This window comes from Macaca nemestrina, chromosome 20 (assembly GCF_043159975.1).
Source record: "Macaca nemestrina isolate mMacNem1 chromosome 20, mMacNem.hap1, whole genome shotgun sequence".
In the NCBI taxonomy this organism is placed as follows: Eukaryota; Metazoa; Chordata; class Mammalia; order Primates; family Cercopithecidae; genus Macaca; species Macaca nemestrina.
In genome coordinates, this window is record NC_092144.1 from 59692990 (window position 1) to 59707925 (window position 14936).

The following is a 14936-nucleotide window of genomic DNA, read 5'->3' on the forward strand; positions in this document are numbered from 1 at the left end:
AAAGTTCTGGGATTACAGGCGTTGAGCTACTGTACTCTGGGATTACAGGCGTTGAGCTACTGTGCTCATGTATTTTTAATTCATAACTTTTACAAATGTTTACTGGATAACTGCCGTGCCAGGCATTTTGAGGAATTCTTGGCCACTGTCTGACCATCTGAATCACTGGAGCAGAAGAGGAGCGAGGAGCACTGTTCACTCTTGGAGGAAATGGGGTATTTCCTCCAGCCCCTCGATTCGGCTCGTCCTTTTTTTTTTTTTTTCTTTTTTTTTTCTTTTTTTTTTTTCTTTTTTTTTTTTTGAGATGGAGTTTTGCTCTTGTTGCCCAGGCTGGAATGCAATGGCGCGATCTCGGCTGACCGCAACCTCCGCCTCCCGGGTTCAAGCGATTCTCCTGCCTCAGCCTCCCAAAGTAGTTGGGATTACAGGCATGCACCACCACACCCAGCTACTTTTGTATGTTTAGTAGAGACGGGGTTTCTCCATTTTGGTCAGGCTGGTCTCGAACTCCCGACCTCAGGTGATCCGCCCGCCTCGGTCTCCCAAAGTGCTGCGATTACAGGCGTGAGCATGAGCCACTGCGCCCGGCCTTCTTTTCTTTTCTTTTCTTTTCTTTTCTTTTCTTTTCTTTTTTCTTTTTTTTTTTCTTTTTTTTTTTTTTTGGTATAGGACTGTTGGGACGTACACCTCTTTCTTAAACCCTCCTGACAAAGGGAAAGAGGGAAAAATACATTTCCCGTGAGGCGTTGGGGCTAGAACAGCTGGAGGTGGACGGCAGAGTGCCGCGACGACTGACAGGAGTTGTAGTTCTCCCCGGCCGCGTCACTGCGGCGTCGCCCACCCGCCTTCCCCGGGCAGGCCGCGGTTTCCTTTGTGGACGTGGCGAGGGGCGCCTGCGGCCTTCCCGGCACTCGTTGGCCCCGCCCCGTGAGTCGCTCGTGCGAGCTCATTGGGTGGGGGGCGGGGCTCTGCGCCGCCAGAGGCGGGGCCTGACTGGAGAGCGGCCGAATTGGGCACTTTTGCGGGAACGCAGAGCCCAGCGTGGAGAGCGGAACGAAGCTGGATGACTGGGTAAAGGGAGTGGGTGGGGGTGCCTCAGTCCAGGCAGGGCGGCTCGGGGCGGCTCGGGTCGAGGATCAGGGTCCGGACTGGGAGCAATGACGGGGAGCCTCCCTGACCTCTGGCTGGCCACAACTATGCCCTGTACTTTGCGTGGGATGTGCGCCACGTCCCTCCCTGAAATTCCCCCTCGCAGGTCTGGGACCCCCTGAGACTCCGTCAGAAGAGTCGGTCCCCCCATAGGTGGCTTTACCTCTAAGCATCACGCCCTCTTTTCCCCCATCGCCCGCCCTTTTTGAGCCCCAAAGTTTGTAGCCAACTTCCATCTCCCTGTCCTGTCCTAGGTAACCCCTCCACCCCGCCATTCTCCTGTCCCATGTCTGTCCTCATACCTGTAACCCCTGACCCCTGGCCTTTGCCACTCCCCAGGGACCGATGATGTGGCGAGCATCGCTTCTGCTGCTTCTGTTGCTACTGAGGCACGGGGCCCAGGGGAAACCGTCCCCAGACGCAGGCCCTCATGGCCAGGGGAGGGTGCACCAGGCGGCCCCCCTGAGCGACGCCCCCCATGATGACTCTCACGGGAACTTCCAGTACGACCATGAGGCTTTCCTGGGACGGGAAGTGGCCAAGGAATTCGACCAACTCACCCCAGAGGAAAGCCAGGCCCGTCTGGGGTAGGAGAGACACGCGGTTGAGGCGTGTTCGGAGGTGGGGTTTGGGAGAGAGTTGCGGGGGTATTGACAGGGGTCAGAGAAATGGCGTGGACTGAACTTCAGTTCTTTGTGAGAAATGAAATTCTACCTTCTCTCCTTGGGAAAAGCAAATTAAGTTAAAATTGAGGCATGAAGAGGACCTTTGGCCCTTTTATTTATTTATTTATTTTGAGACAAGGTCTTACTTTGTTGCCCAGGACGGAGTGCAGTGGCACGATCTCAGCCCACTGCAACCTACACCTCCTGGGTTCAAGCGATTCTCCTGCCTCAGCCTCCCAAGTAGTGGAGATTACAGGCACCTACCACTGCGCACAGTTAATTTTTGTATTTTTAGTAGATACGAGGTTTCACCATGTTGGCTAGGCTGGTCTTGAACTCCTGACCTCAGGTGATCTGCCCACCTCGGCCTCCCAAAGTGCTGAAATTACAGGCGTGAGCCACCGTGCCCGGCCTATTATATTATTATTATCATCATTATTTGAGACGGAGTCTCACTCTGTTGCCCAGGCTGGAGTGCAGTGATACTATCTGGGCTCACTGCAACCTCCACCTCCTGTATTCAAGCAGTTCTCCCGTGTCAGCCTTGGAGTAGCTGGGATTTCAGGTTCGGGCCACCACGCCCGGCTAATTTTTGTGTTTTTAATAGAGATGAGGTTTCACTGTGTGGGCCAGGCTGGTCTGGAAGGCCTGATCTCAAGCGATCCGCCCGTCTTGGCTTGCCAAGCCTGGGATTACAGGTGTGAGTCACCACGCCTGTCCTGTCCTAAGTGCTTTCCATGGCCAAACTCATTTATTCCCCAGAGCTGCCCTTTTGGGGTAGGTACCATTTTTTCTCTCTATTTTACAGAGGGATAACCGAGGCACAAGAGAGGTTAAGTCACTTGCCCACAGTCACCCAGCCAGTAAGAGGAAGTGGCTGGATTTGGACCTAAAATGTCTGGCTGTGGAGCCCAAGCTCTTAACAACAGCAGTAACTTCAGAGAAGGGTGTGAATCTGGGGACAGAGTCGGCCCTTGACAGACCGGAGCAGAGACCACCTGGTGCGGGAGGTGGGGCGGTGACTCAGGCAGGCCTGGAGAGGGCTCTGCTGTCTCAGATTTTCTTTCTTTCTTTTTTTTTTTTTTTTTCTGTCTCAGATTTTCGACCTTAGGGAGGGGGCCGCGGGGGCCTAGGGACGGTGACTGGGAGGAGGGCTCCTCTGTTAATTAGAGATTGGGCGAGGACCGGCCTGACATGGAGAGGAGAAGGGCCGGGGAGCTGACAAGCGTGGCCCGAGAGAAGGGGCGAGATGGAACCTAAGTGGCTTGACATGTGACGGGGAGGGGCACAGGAGCCCCGAGGAGCATGGGGAGGGGTATAGAGAGACCGAGCCCCTGGGGTTGCGGGTGATGGTCCTCGGGCAGTGCCTGATTCAGCCGGGAGCAGGCAGGAGAAAGCCACCAGGCGCAGCACAGGGCAGGGCTGGAGGGATAGGAGCCTGAAATTGACACGCGCAGCCTGGTAAGGGGGCGGGGTATGGGGCGGGTTGGGGCCTGAGACAGCCGGGGCTCGGGGGTGTGGCCGTGGCTGTCTGGGTTCAAAGTCAGTCTTGGAACAGGGCCCCCCTGGCAAGGGGCGCAGTGCGACGCCGCGCTCCCCATCACCACCACAGCTCAGCCCAGCTAGAGGTGCAGCACGTGCGGGCCGAGGGCGGGGCCGGCGCGGAGAGGGTGGCCCTGCATCGTCGTAGGTCTCTCCCACGCAGGGCTCCCAGCAGGCCCGCTCGTTTTCAGGAAGGGCGTGACTTGTCCCGGGGGTGGACCCTAGGCTGAGGGTCCTCCGCTGGGTTTGGTCCCGAAATTGACACGCGTCCCTCCCCAGTTCACCCGCGGATCCGATGTGTCCCAGGGGGCGTGGCCCCGTGCGAGGGGCGGGGCCTGGGGCGGGACCAGAGACTGACTTGTGCCCGCCCCGGCTCGTAGGCGGATCGTGGACCGCATGGACCGCGCGGGGGACGGCGACGGCTGGGTATCGCTGGCCGAGCTTCGCGCGTGGATCGCGCACACCCAGCAGCGGCACATACGGGACTCGGTGAGCGCGGCCTGGGACACGTACGACACGGACCGCGACGGGCGTGTGGGTTGGGAGGAGCTGCGCAACGCCACCTATGGCCACTACGCGCCCGGTACGCGGCGAGCCCCCGACCCTGCTCCCCATACAACGTTACCCTGACCTTCTGGACCGCCTCATTCTGAGAACCTGAACCCGTTTACCCGGAGTCCCTGGCCCCTAACCAGGCTCTACCCACTTTTAGGAACCCATCACTGAGATCTTCACTTTCTCACCTCTGGCTTTTTTGTTTTTCGTTTGCCTCTTTTTTGTTTTTCGTTTGCTTATTTTTCTGGTATTTAGCTGCATACTAAAAACGATCTTTTTTTCAAACATGAAGTCAGAATTAGGTGTTAAAAGCCACTGAACACGCCCAAAGAGGGACTTGAACCCTGGGCCCTCAGATTAAAAGTCCAATGCTCTACCAACTGAGCTACCCAGGCTCCCTTCAGGGAGTTTATTCTGGGACCCGCCACCTCTATGACAATGTGACAGTATGACTAGGGAACTTCAGATCCACGGCCAAGGACACCTACTTTCCATGCTTTGTCATCCTGAACCCTAACCTCCGTGACATCATCCTGAGAACCCCAAAGCCAGTTACTCTGCCCCCGACTCTCAGATCCCTCCTTTCTGTCCCAAGCCCCAGCCCCAGTGGCCCACCCCTCCACACACACACACACAGCCCTCATTCCCTCCCCCCTCTCCTCTCTGTCCCTGGCCCCAGCCTCCCCCTCCAGCCTGTCTTCCACAGGGCTCCTGGGGAGTCTTCACACCCAGCACTGACTCTGCCCTTCCCTCCCCTTCCTGGGCCCCCAGGAGACAGTCCCACTCCTCAGCTCGGACATCTCCACCTGTAGGTTTGTTTTTCTGCATTTTCTGCCCCAAATGGATCTTCTGTGGTTTTTCTGAACTCACCACACTCCTCAAACCTCTACCCTCTGCCCATATTGTTCCCTCCAATTACAATGCCCTTCCCTTCCTCTCAGTCAAGCCATCTCAGTCCCTGTAAGCTACCCCATCACAGCCTCAGTCTGGGGCCAAAAGGGCTACTATCAACTTAAAGTCCATCATTCCTGTCTCCACACCCTTGGATCAGTTATTTCTTCTCTCCGGGAATCAGTTTTTGCATTCAGAAAGTAGAACACATGGAAAAACCCACTGTACCTGCTTTTTGTGATGATTACATGCAGTATTTTACATAAAGAGCTTAGCATATAATCTCTCACGAGTTAGCTAATTTATTGTGTGGATATAATATGTTATATAGCCTGGGTGCAATGGCTCATGCCTGTAATCCCAACACTTTGGGAGGCTGAGGCGGGTGGATCACTTGAGATCGGAGTTAGAGACCAGCCTGGCCAACATGGCAAAACCCCATCTCTACTAAAAAAAAAAAAAAACTTAGCTGGGTGTGATGGCATGCACCTGTAACCACAGCTACTCTGGAGGGTGAGACACGAGAATCGCTTGAACCCAGGAGGCGGAAGTTGCAGTGAGCCGAGATTACAACACTGCACTCCAGCCTGGGTGACACAGGGAGACTGTGTCTCAAAAAAGTAAAAAAATAAAAAATAAAAAAAATAGGCTGGGTGCGGTGGCTAACGCCTGTAATCCCAGCACTTTGGGAGGCCAAGGTGGGTGGATCACGAGGTCAGGAGATCAAGACCATCCTGGCTAACACGGTGAAACCCTGTCTCTACTAAAAACACAAAAAATTAGCCAGGAGCGGTGGCGGGTGCCTATAGTCCCAGCTACTCAGGGGGTTGAGGCAGGAGAATGGCATGAACCCGGGAGGCAGAGCTTGCAGTGAGCCGAGATTGGGCCACTGGACTGCAGCCTGGGTGACAGAGCGAGACTCCATCTCAAAAAAAAAAAATTAAAAATTAATAAATATATACACACTAATAATATATTATATACTTATATAATAAATATACATAAAAATTATAAAGTATCGATATATACTTTTTTTTTGAGGGAGTTTCGCTCTTGTTGCCCAGGCTGGAGTGCAGCGGCGCAGTCTCGGCTCACTGCAACCTCCGCCTCCCAGGTTCAAGCTATTCTGTTGCCTCAGCCTCTCAAGTAGCTGGGATTTCAGGCTAATTTTGTGTTTTTAGTAGAGATGGGGTTTCATCATGTTGGCCAGGCTGGTCTCGAACTCCTGACCTCAAGTGATCCGCCAGCCTCAGCCTCCCAAAGTGTTGGGATTACAGGCGTGAGACACCGCGTCCAGCCTATTGATATATACTTATTATTAACTCCACAGAAATATTTGTAGTCCAGTAGGATTTACTTTGTTTTAACCTGCTTGGCGTTTCCTCCATTAAGGCTCATCTCACTGAGACCTTTCCTTCCCCAGGTGAAGAATTCCATGACGTGGAGGACGCAGAGACCTACAAAAAGATGCTGGCTCGGGACGAGCGGCGTTTCCGGGTGGCCGACCAGGATGGGGACTCGATGGCCACTCGGGAGGAGCTGACGGCCTTCCTGCACCCCGAGGAGTTCCCTCACATGAGGGACATCGTGATTGCTGTGAGTGGCGGCTGGGGAACCCTGCCTCCCACACCCTTCCGGGAACCCAGTCTTCTGGTTCCCGTCCTGCTTCCCAGCACGGATCTTGGGGCAGGCAGTCACCTGGCTCTCCAGCATCTTGCCAGGGAACCCAGGCCACAAGCACAGGTCAGGGGAGGGTGACCTTTCCCACCTCCACTCTCAGACCCCTGGGGTCTGATCTCTCCTCGTCTGGCCTCCCCCTCCCTGTGCTCGCATTTGGGGTCCAGGCCCCCAGCCTTCCCTCAGACAGTCACTGTGCCCCACCCTATACAATTTCTTTTTCTTTTTTTTTTTTTGAGATATAGTCTCCCTCAGTCGCCTAGGCTGGAGAGCAGTGGTGTGATCTTGGCTCACTGCACTCTCCACCTCCCAGGTTCAAGCAATTCTCCTGCCTCAGCGTCCCAAGTAGCTGGGATTATAGGCTTGCACCACCACACCTGGCTAATTTTCAGCAGAGATGGGGTTTCTCCATGTTGGTTAGGCTGGTCTCAAACTCGACCTCAGGTGATCCGCCCACCTCAGCCTCCCAAAGTGCTGGGATTACAGGCATGAGCCACCATGCCCGGCCAATTTTGTATTTTTTTTCTAGTAGAGATGGGATTTCACCATGTTGGCCAGGCTGGTCTTGAACTCCTGACTTCAGGTGATCTGCCCACCTCGGCCTCCCAAAGTGCTAGGATTACAGGCGTGAGCCACCATGCCTGACACCAAAATGTGCTTTGTTCTGTAGAAGAAGGGTTTTTTAAATTTCCTTCCTTTTTTTTTTTTTTTTTTTTTTTTTTGAGACAGGGCCTCACTCTGTTGCCCAGACTGGAGGGCAGTGGCTCGATCTCAGCTCATTGCAACCTCAAACTCTTGGGCTCAAGTGATCCTCCCACCTCCGCCTTCTGAGAAGCTGAGACCATCAGGCGCACACCACCATGCCTGGCTAATTTTTTTTTTTTTTTTTTTTTTTGAGACGGAGTCTCGCTCTGTCACCCAGGCTGGAGTGCAGTGGTGCGATCTTGGCTCACTACAAGCTCCGCCTCCCGGGTTCATGCCATTCTCCTGCCTCAGCTTCCGGAGTGGCTGGGACTACAGGCGTGTGTGGCTAAGTTTTGTGCGTGTGTGTGTGTATTTTTAGTAGAGACGGGGTTTCACCGTGTTAGCCAGGATGGTCTCGATCTCCTGACCTCGTGATCTGCCCACCTCGGCCTCCCAAAATGCTGGGATTACAGGCATGAGCCACTGTGCCCAGCCATGCCTGGCTAATTTTTAAATTTTGTGTAAAGACAGGGTCTCGCCATGTTGCCCAGGCTAGTCTCGAAATCCTGGGCTCAATCTCTCCTCCCGCCTCAGCCTCCCAAAGTGCTGGGATTACAGGCGTGAGCCACCGCGCCCAGCCCAGCCCACCCCACAGTCTTATAGTGAATGAGTTTGGATATAAATTGGGGAACAAAAGTCATTTTGCTCAAGAAGGGCACAAAAACAAGGAGCAGAGGTGTCAAGTGTGTTAGAAGAACCCCCAAAGTACAGCATGTTCACACATAAAGCAGAGGTAGTTTCTAGGCTCTGCTAAAACGTAAAGGAGCTTCTCCCCTTCAAGGGTGTTTGCTGGGGCTTGAGCAAGTTATTAGGGACCCAGGACAGCTCTCCTTGTGTGCAACAAACCTGTGCATTGCTGGACACTGGGGCCTCCGAGCTCTCGCCCCATAAATGCAGGTAGTGCCTGTATCATAACATCCCAGAAAGCCCGCACATTTCCCCCATGCCGCCTGTTGAGACTGCTCTACTGCCTGCCCCCCACAGCTGCCCAGAGCTAAATTTCCAAGAGAACCTCTCACTCTTGCCCCAGGGGTCCAGCCTCCCCCAGGAGCCAGGGGCATTGGCCCCCAGCCTCAATGCCTCTCTCTCCCCAGGAAACCCTGGAGGACCTGGACAGAAACAAAGATGGCTATGTCCAGGTGGAGGAGTACATTGGTGAGTGGGCCCCAATTTCTCCCCGGGATGCCTGTCCTCTCTCAGGCATGGGCAGCGTTGGTGGGGGCAGCCGGAGGTACATCACCCATTGTCAGAGCATTGGCCCTCAGTCATGGGGGCAGGGGCACTCACTGCTTGAGTTCATGCAGCCACCCAACATTTATTGAGCACCTACTGTATACCAGACAGCAAAAGCATCTATTGAGCACCTGCTGTGTGCCAGGCCCAGGAAACACTTACTGAGCACCTACTGCTCAGGTGGTTGAGGCTGCAGCACACAATAACACAGACAAAGTCCCTTCTTGGAGGTCTGGAGTTTCTACAAAATCAAGGCTCAGGGGCTATGTTTAGTTGAGGAGGGGGGTCAGGAAGCTGGTCTTGAACCTGTGTCTGCACAGCACTGTGTTTCCTGTTACATGGGATGTTGGGCAGACCCTCACAATACCCCCTGAGTTCTCCTTGGGCCCCTGCCACTGTCCTTGCCCATAGTGGGCAAAAAACTTAGTCAAGGAGAAAGCTAACAAGGAATTTTTTTTTTTTTTTTGAGACAGAGTTTTGCTCTGTTGCCCAGGTTGGAGTGCAGTGGCATGATCTTGGCTCCCTGCAACTTCCTCCTCCCAGGCTCAAGAGATTCTTCTGCCTCAGCCTCCCAAGTAGCTGGGATTACTGGTGCCTGCCACCACGCCTGGCTAATTTTTGTATTTTTAGTGGAGATAGGATTTCACCATGTTGGCCAGGCTGGTCTGGAACTCCCGACCTCAGGTGATCTGCCCATCTTGGCCTCCCAAAGTGGTGGGATTACAGGCATGAGCAACCACACCCGGCCGGGAATATTTTTTTAAGTTCGAAAACATTGTTTATTCTTTTATTTTTTCTGACCATATCCTGCATGAGAAATCATTTTTCTTTTTTCTTTTCTTTTTTTTTTTTTGAGAGGGAGTCTTGCTCTGTCGCCCAGGCTGGAGTGCAGTGGCCGGATCTCAGCTCACTGCAAGCTCCGCCTCCCGGGTTTACGCCATTCTCCTACCTCAGCCTCCCGAGTAGCTGGGACTACAGGCGCCCGCCACCTCGCCCGGCTAGTTTTTTTTTGTATTTTTTAGTAGAGACGGGGTTTCACCGTGTTAGCCAGATGGTCTCGATCTCCTGACCTCGTGATCCGCCCGTCTCGGCTTCCCAAAGTGCTGGGATTACAGGCTTGAGCCACCGCGCCCGGCCGAGAAATCATTTTTCTTTCTTTCCTTCTCTTTCTCTCTTTTCCTTCCTTCCTTTCTTTTCTTTTCTCTTTTTTCTTTTCTTTTCTTCTCTTCTCTTCTTCTCTTTTCCTTTCTTTCTTTCTTTTCTTTCTTTCTTTCTTTCTTTCTTTCTTTCTTTCTTTCTTTCTTTCTTTCTTTCTTTCTGTCACTGTCTTTCTTTATGTCTGTGTGTGTGTGTGTCTGTCTCTATTAAATAGAGATGGGGTCTCACTATATTGTCCAGGTTGGGCTAGAACTCCTGGGCTCAAGCAATCTTCCCACCTTGGCCTCCCAAAGAGCTGGGATTACAGGTGTGAATCACCACACCTGGCTGAGAGAACATTTTTATTTTTTTTCTTAAGAGATGGGGTCGGGCCGGGAGCAGTGGCTCACGCCTGTAATCCCAGCACTTTGGGAGGCTGAGATGGGTGGATCATGAGATCAAGAGTTTGAGACCAAGATGGTGAAACCCCGTCTCTACTAAAAATACAAAAATTAGCCAGACATGGTGGCAGGTGCCCGTAATCCCAGCTACAAAAATTGAAAGTAATTAGCCAGGGTCAGGTGTGGTGGCTCACGCCTGTAATCCCAGCACTTTGGGAGGCCGAAGCAGGTGGATCACCTGAGGTCAGGAGTTTGAGACCAGCCTGGCCAGCGTAGTGAAACCCCGTCTCTACTAAAAAAGTACATAAATTAGCCAGGCTTTGTGGCAGGTGCCTGTAATCCCAGCTACTCGGGGGATTGAGGCATGAGAATCGCTTGAACCTGGGAGGCAGAGATTGCAGTGAGCTGAGATCGCGCCACTGCACTCCAGCCTGGGTGACAGAGTGAGACTGTGTCTCAACAAAATAATAATAAAAACGGGGTGCGGTAGCTCACGCCTGTAATCCCAGCACTTTAGGAGGCTGAGGTGGGTGGATCACTTGAGGTCAGGAGTTTGAGACCAGCCTGACCATGGTGACACTCAGTCTCTACTACAAATACAAAATTAGCCAGGCGTGCTGGTGCATACCTGTAATCCCAGCTACTCAGGAGGCTGAGGCAGGAGAATTGCTAGAACCTGGGAGGCAGAGGTTACAGTGAGTCGAGATCGTGCCACTGCACTCCAACCTGGGCAAAAAGAGCAAAACTCCATCTCTAAAAAAAAAAAAGAAAAAAAAAAGAGAGAGATGGGGTCTTGCCCTGTTGCCCAGGCTGGAGTGCAGTGGGGCGATCTTGGCTCACTGCAGCTTTGACCTCCTGGGCTCAAGGGATCCTCCCACCTCAGCCTCCCAAGTAGCTAAGACTCCAGGCCCAGTGTGGCCTCTGGAGATATTTCTGGTTGTCACTTCTAGTGGGGAAAGGATGCTACTGACATCTCCTGGATGGAGCCCAGGGATGCCCCTGAGCTTTCTCCCATACACAGGACAGGCCCTGACACAAGGAGGTCACAGGCCCCAGATGCCGGCAGCTGTCCCCATCTCTCTCTTTTTTTTTTGAGACAGTCTTGGTCTTGTTGCCCAGGCTGGAGTGCAGTGGCAGATCTCAGCTCATTGCAACCTCCGCCTCCCAGGTTCAAGCAATTCCCTTGTTTCAGCCTCCTGAGTAGGTGGGACTACAGGTGTGCACCACCACGCCCGGCTAATTTTGTATTATTTTCTACATTTTGATATGTTACTGTAGGGAGGAGTTAAGAAATAGGCGCCAGAGCCCAAACGTTCAAGTCCCAGCCCTGCTTCTTCCCATTGTCTTTAGCAGATTCCTTCAACCCACTGGGCCTCAGGTGTCATCTGTATAATGGAGGCTAGTGATGGTTTCTGTCTGATAGAGCTGAGGAATGGAAGATGAAGTCTTAATGGGATGAAGTAATTGACAAGACAGGCCGGGTGCGGTGGCTCACGCCTGTAATCCTGGCAGTTTTGGGAGGCTGAGGCAGGTGGATCATGAGGTCAGGAGTTCAAGACCAGCCTGGCCAAGATGGTGAAACCCCCGTCTCTACTAAATATACAAAAATTAGCTGGGCATGGTGGCACGTGCCTGTAATCCCAGCTACTTGGGAGGCTGAGGCACGAGAATCACTTGAACCCGGGAGGCAGAGGTTGCAGTGAGCCAAAATGTGCCATTGTGCTCCAGCCTGGGCAACAAGAGCGAAATTTCGTCTTAAAAACTTTTTTTTTTTTTTTTTAAAGAGATGGGATCTTGCCCTGTTGCCCAGGCTGGAGTGGTGTGGGGTGATCAGAGCAAGACTCCATCTCAAAAAAAAAAAAAAAAAAAAATTTGTTGTAGAAACAGGGTCTTGCTATGTTGCCCAGATTGGTCTTGAATCTTGGCCTCAAATGACCCTCTTGCCTGGGTCTCCCAAAGTATTGGATTACAGTCATCACTGCACCTGGCATATCTATCACCTGCTAACTGGCCCCAAACACCCTCGCACGTTCCTCCTGCATAGACATTGCTTACTCTCTGCCAGGCACTGCCTTGCCCAATGCACACACTACTTCACATGTGTATCAATGAAATCAATCAATCATGCAATCAACCCATCAAATGAATTTCACCTGTAACATAAATGATTGCTTGTAAGTCGGGTTTTGTTACTAATTCCATTAAAACAGAAGAGGAAGCTGAGGAGGGAGAGAGGGTAGTGAGTTGCTCAAGGGCCTGGTTCAGGAAGTATCAGAGCCAGGATCAGCCCCCAGCTCCACTAGACCCCCAGAAATGCCCCTGACCTTGTCCCCTCTATCCCGTCCCCCAGCGGATCTGTACTCCGCCGAGCCTGGGGAGGAGGAGCCGGCGTGGGTGCAGACGGAGAGGCAGCAGTTCCGGGACTTCCGGGATCTAAACAAGGACGGGCACCTGGACGGGAGTGAAGTGGGCCACTGGGTGCTGCCCCCGGCCCAGGACCAGCCCCTGGTGGAAGCCAACCACCTCCTGCACGAGAGCGACACGGACAAGGTGCAGTGATGCGGCCGCGGCAGGGGGCGGGTGCGGTGATGCGGCCGCGGCAGGGGCAGGTGGGCATCGCGTGCCAGCCCCCAGAAATGAGTAAGACCTGGGCCTGGAGCTTAGCGTCCCTTTTAGGTGTGATAAAAAAAGAAGGACAGAGAGAGAGGAAAAGAGAGGGGGACAGAGACCCAGAGAGAGGGGGACAGAGACCCAGAGAGATGGGGACAGAGACCCAGAGAGAGGGAGCCAGAGACCCAGAGAGAGGGGACAGAGACCCAGAGAGAGAGGACAGAGACCCAGAGAGAGGGGGACAGAGACCCAGAGAGAGGGGGACAGAGACTCAGAGAGGGGGGACAGAGACCCAGAGAGGGGGAACAGAGACCCAGAGAGAGAGGACAGAGACCCAGAGAGAGGGGGACACAGACCCAGAGATCCAAAGAGAGAAGGACAGGGACCAAGACAGGGGGACAGACTCAGAGAGAAAGGGACAGAGGCCCAGAGAGAAGGGTTCCAGAGACTTGGGGACACACTTGGATGCGGGGAGGGCTTTCGAAAGCAGGGCCGTGTTGTCCCCTCTGAACCCTGACCCTCCCTCCAGGATGGGCGGCTGAGCAAAGCGGAGATCCTGAGTAATTGGAACATGTTTGTGGGCAGTCAGGCCACCAACTATGGCGAGGACCTGACCCGGCACCACGATGAGCTGTGAGCTCCGTGCACCTGCCACAGCCTCAGGGGCCCCGCACAGTAACCCGAGCCCCGTGCACCTGCCACAGCCTCAGGCCCCCACACAGTGACCCAAGGAGGGGCTGCCGTGGTCTAGGCCCCTCCCTGTCCAGGCCCTGCAGGAGGCAGATGCATCCTCCTGCTCATGGGCTCTCAGGAACCCCTTGGGTCAGCTTCTGTCCCTGTCATACCCCCAACCCCGGGGAGGGGCCGTCACAGTCCCAGAGGATAAGCAACACCTCTTTCTGACTGAATCTCCCAGCCCAGACCCAGGGACCTTGGCCCCAAGCTCAGCCTCTAAAAACCGCCACCAACCCCTCCAGCTCCGAATCTGAGCCTCCACCACACAGACTGAAGCTCCCCTGGCCCCAGCCCTCTCCTGCCTGGCCCGGCCTGGGACACCTCCTCCCTGCCAGGAGCCAATAAAAGCCAGCGCCGGGACCTTGTGTGTCTGTGTCTGTCTGTTGTCTGCCTGTCTCTATGAAGGGGAAAGGGGCCCTGGAGACGGTTTGGGGGCTGTGACTGGGAGTTGGGGGCTGAGGCATGCAATAGGGGACCAGGCATTTGAAGCTGGGTGTTGGAGGGATTGGAGGGCGTTCTGGGTATAAAAACAAACAAACGAACAAAATTGGGCCTGGCCCAGTGGCTCAGGCCTGTAATTCCAGCAATTTGGGAGGCCGAGGCAGGCGTTCCAAACTCCTGAGGTCAGGAGTTCGAGACCAGCCTGGCCAACATGGTGAAATCCTATCTCTACTAGAAATACAAAAATTAGCCGGGCATGGTGGCGGGCGTCTGTAGTCCCAGCTACTCCGGAGGCTGAAGCAGGAGAATCGCTTGAACCCGGGAGCTGGAGGTTGTAGTGAGCTGAGATGGTGCCACTGCACTCCAGCCTGGGTGACAGAGCGAGACTCTGTCTCAAAAAAAAAAAAAAAAAAAGGAAAAAAAAGTCTGGCCTCTGCAGCACACAAACCAGACAGGAAGCCCTGCCGCCCTCACAGAGCCCCAGTTCTGTGGGGAAGAAGAGACACAGCGACCTAAAACATGGCACGGCGTGACAGACGCTGTGAAGCAGGGGAAGCATGTAGCAGTGTGGCAATGCTCTGATGACTGAGTGGCCGGGAAAGGTCTCAATGATAAATGGCGTGAAGGAGGGAGCCACGGAGAGATGTGGAGGGAGAGCACTCCAGGGAGAGAGAAGAGCAAGTAAAATGGCACTGAGGCAGGAGTGGGCCTGGTGTGGCAGCAAGGAGGCTAGAGTGGCTGGAAGGGCATGAGCCAGGGGAAGAAGGTCAACTGAAAGCAGATGGGGCATGCGGCCAGACTCTGCAGGTCCCTGCAGGCAGGTCATGGTGGTCCCTGTTTGGTGGGACAAGACAGAGATGGACAGAGACCCAGAGAGAAGGGGATGGGGACTCAGAGAGAGAGGGACAGAGACCCAGAGAGAGGGGGCAGAAAGAGAGAGGGAAACAGAGACCCAGAGAGAGGGGGACAGCGACCCAGAGAGAGAGGGGGACAGAATTTATTCTGAGTGAAATGAGAGCCGCTGGAGTGTAATGAGCAGAGGAAGGATTATAAACAGCTTTGAGTTATTTAAGAGTCGGGTTGGGCGCAGTGGTTCACGCCAGTAATCCCAAGGATTAATCAAGGATTGTTTGAGCCCAGGAGTTCAAGATCAGCC

The 14936-nt window shown here is 53.9% G+C and overlaps 1 protein-coding gene and 1 non-coding gene across 2 annotated transcripts; one reads left to right on the forward strand and one right to left on the reverse strand.

Moving 5' to 3' along the window:
• The first annotated feature begins 918 nt into the window (after positions 1–918).
• LOC105497196 (reticulocalbin 3) lies at positions 919–13699 on the forward strand. Its single transcript, XM_011768100.2, has 7 exons — positions 919–1071; positions 1489–1736; positions 3737–3939; positions 6226–6398; positions 8318–8378; positions 12345–12544; positions 13134–13699. The coding sequence occupies exons 2-7, from the start codon at positions 1495–1497 to the stop codon at positions 13239–13241; spliced, it is 987 nt and encodes a 328-aa protein (XP_011766402.1). The 5' UTR covers positions 919–1071; positions 1489–1494; the 3' UTR covers positions 13242–13699.
• Positions 4234–4306, reverse strand: TRNAK-UUU (transfer RNA lysine (anticodon UUU)). Its single transcript has one exon. It is a non-coding gene; the product is annotated as a tRNA-Lys (tRNA).
• Positions 13700–14936: the final 1237 nt, after the last annotated feature.

Excerpts from the sequence above, each read along its gene's own strand:
- LOC105497196 (XM_011768100.2), top strand. The coding sequence starts at position 1,495 with ATGATGTGGCGAGCATCGCTTCTGCTGCTTCTGTTGCTACTGAGGCAC. Across the intron at positions 6,399-8,317 it reads TGAGGGACATCGTGATTGCT|GAAACCCTGGAGGACCTGGA; the intron begins GTGAGTGGCGGC and ends CTCTCTCCCCAG. Across the intron at positions 8,379-12,344 it reads CCAGGTGGAGGAGTACATTG|CGGATCTGTACTCCGCCGAG; the intron begins GTGAGTGGGCCC and ends CCCGTCCCCCAG.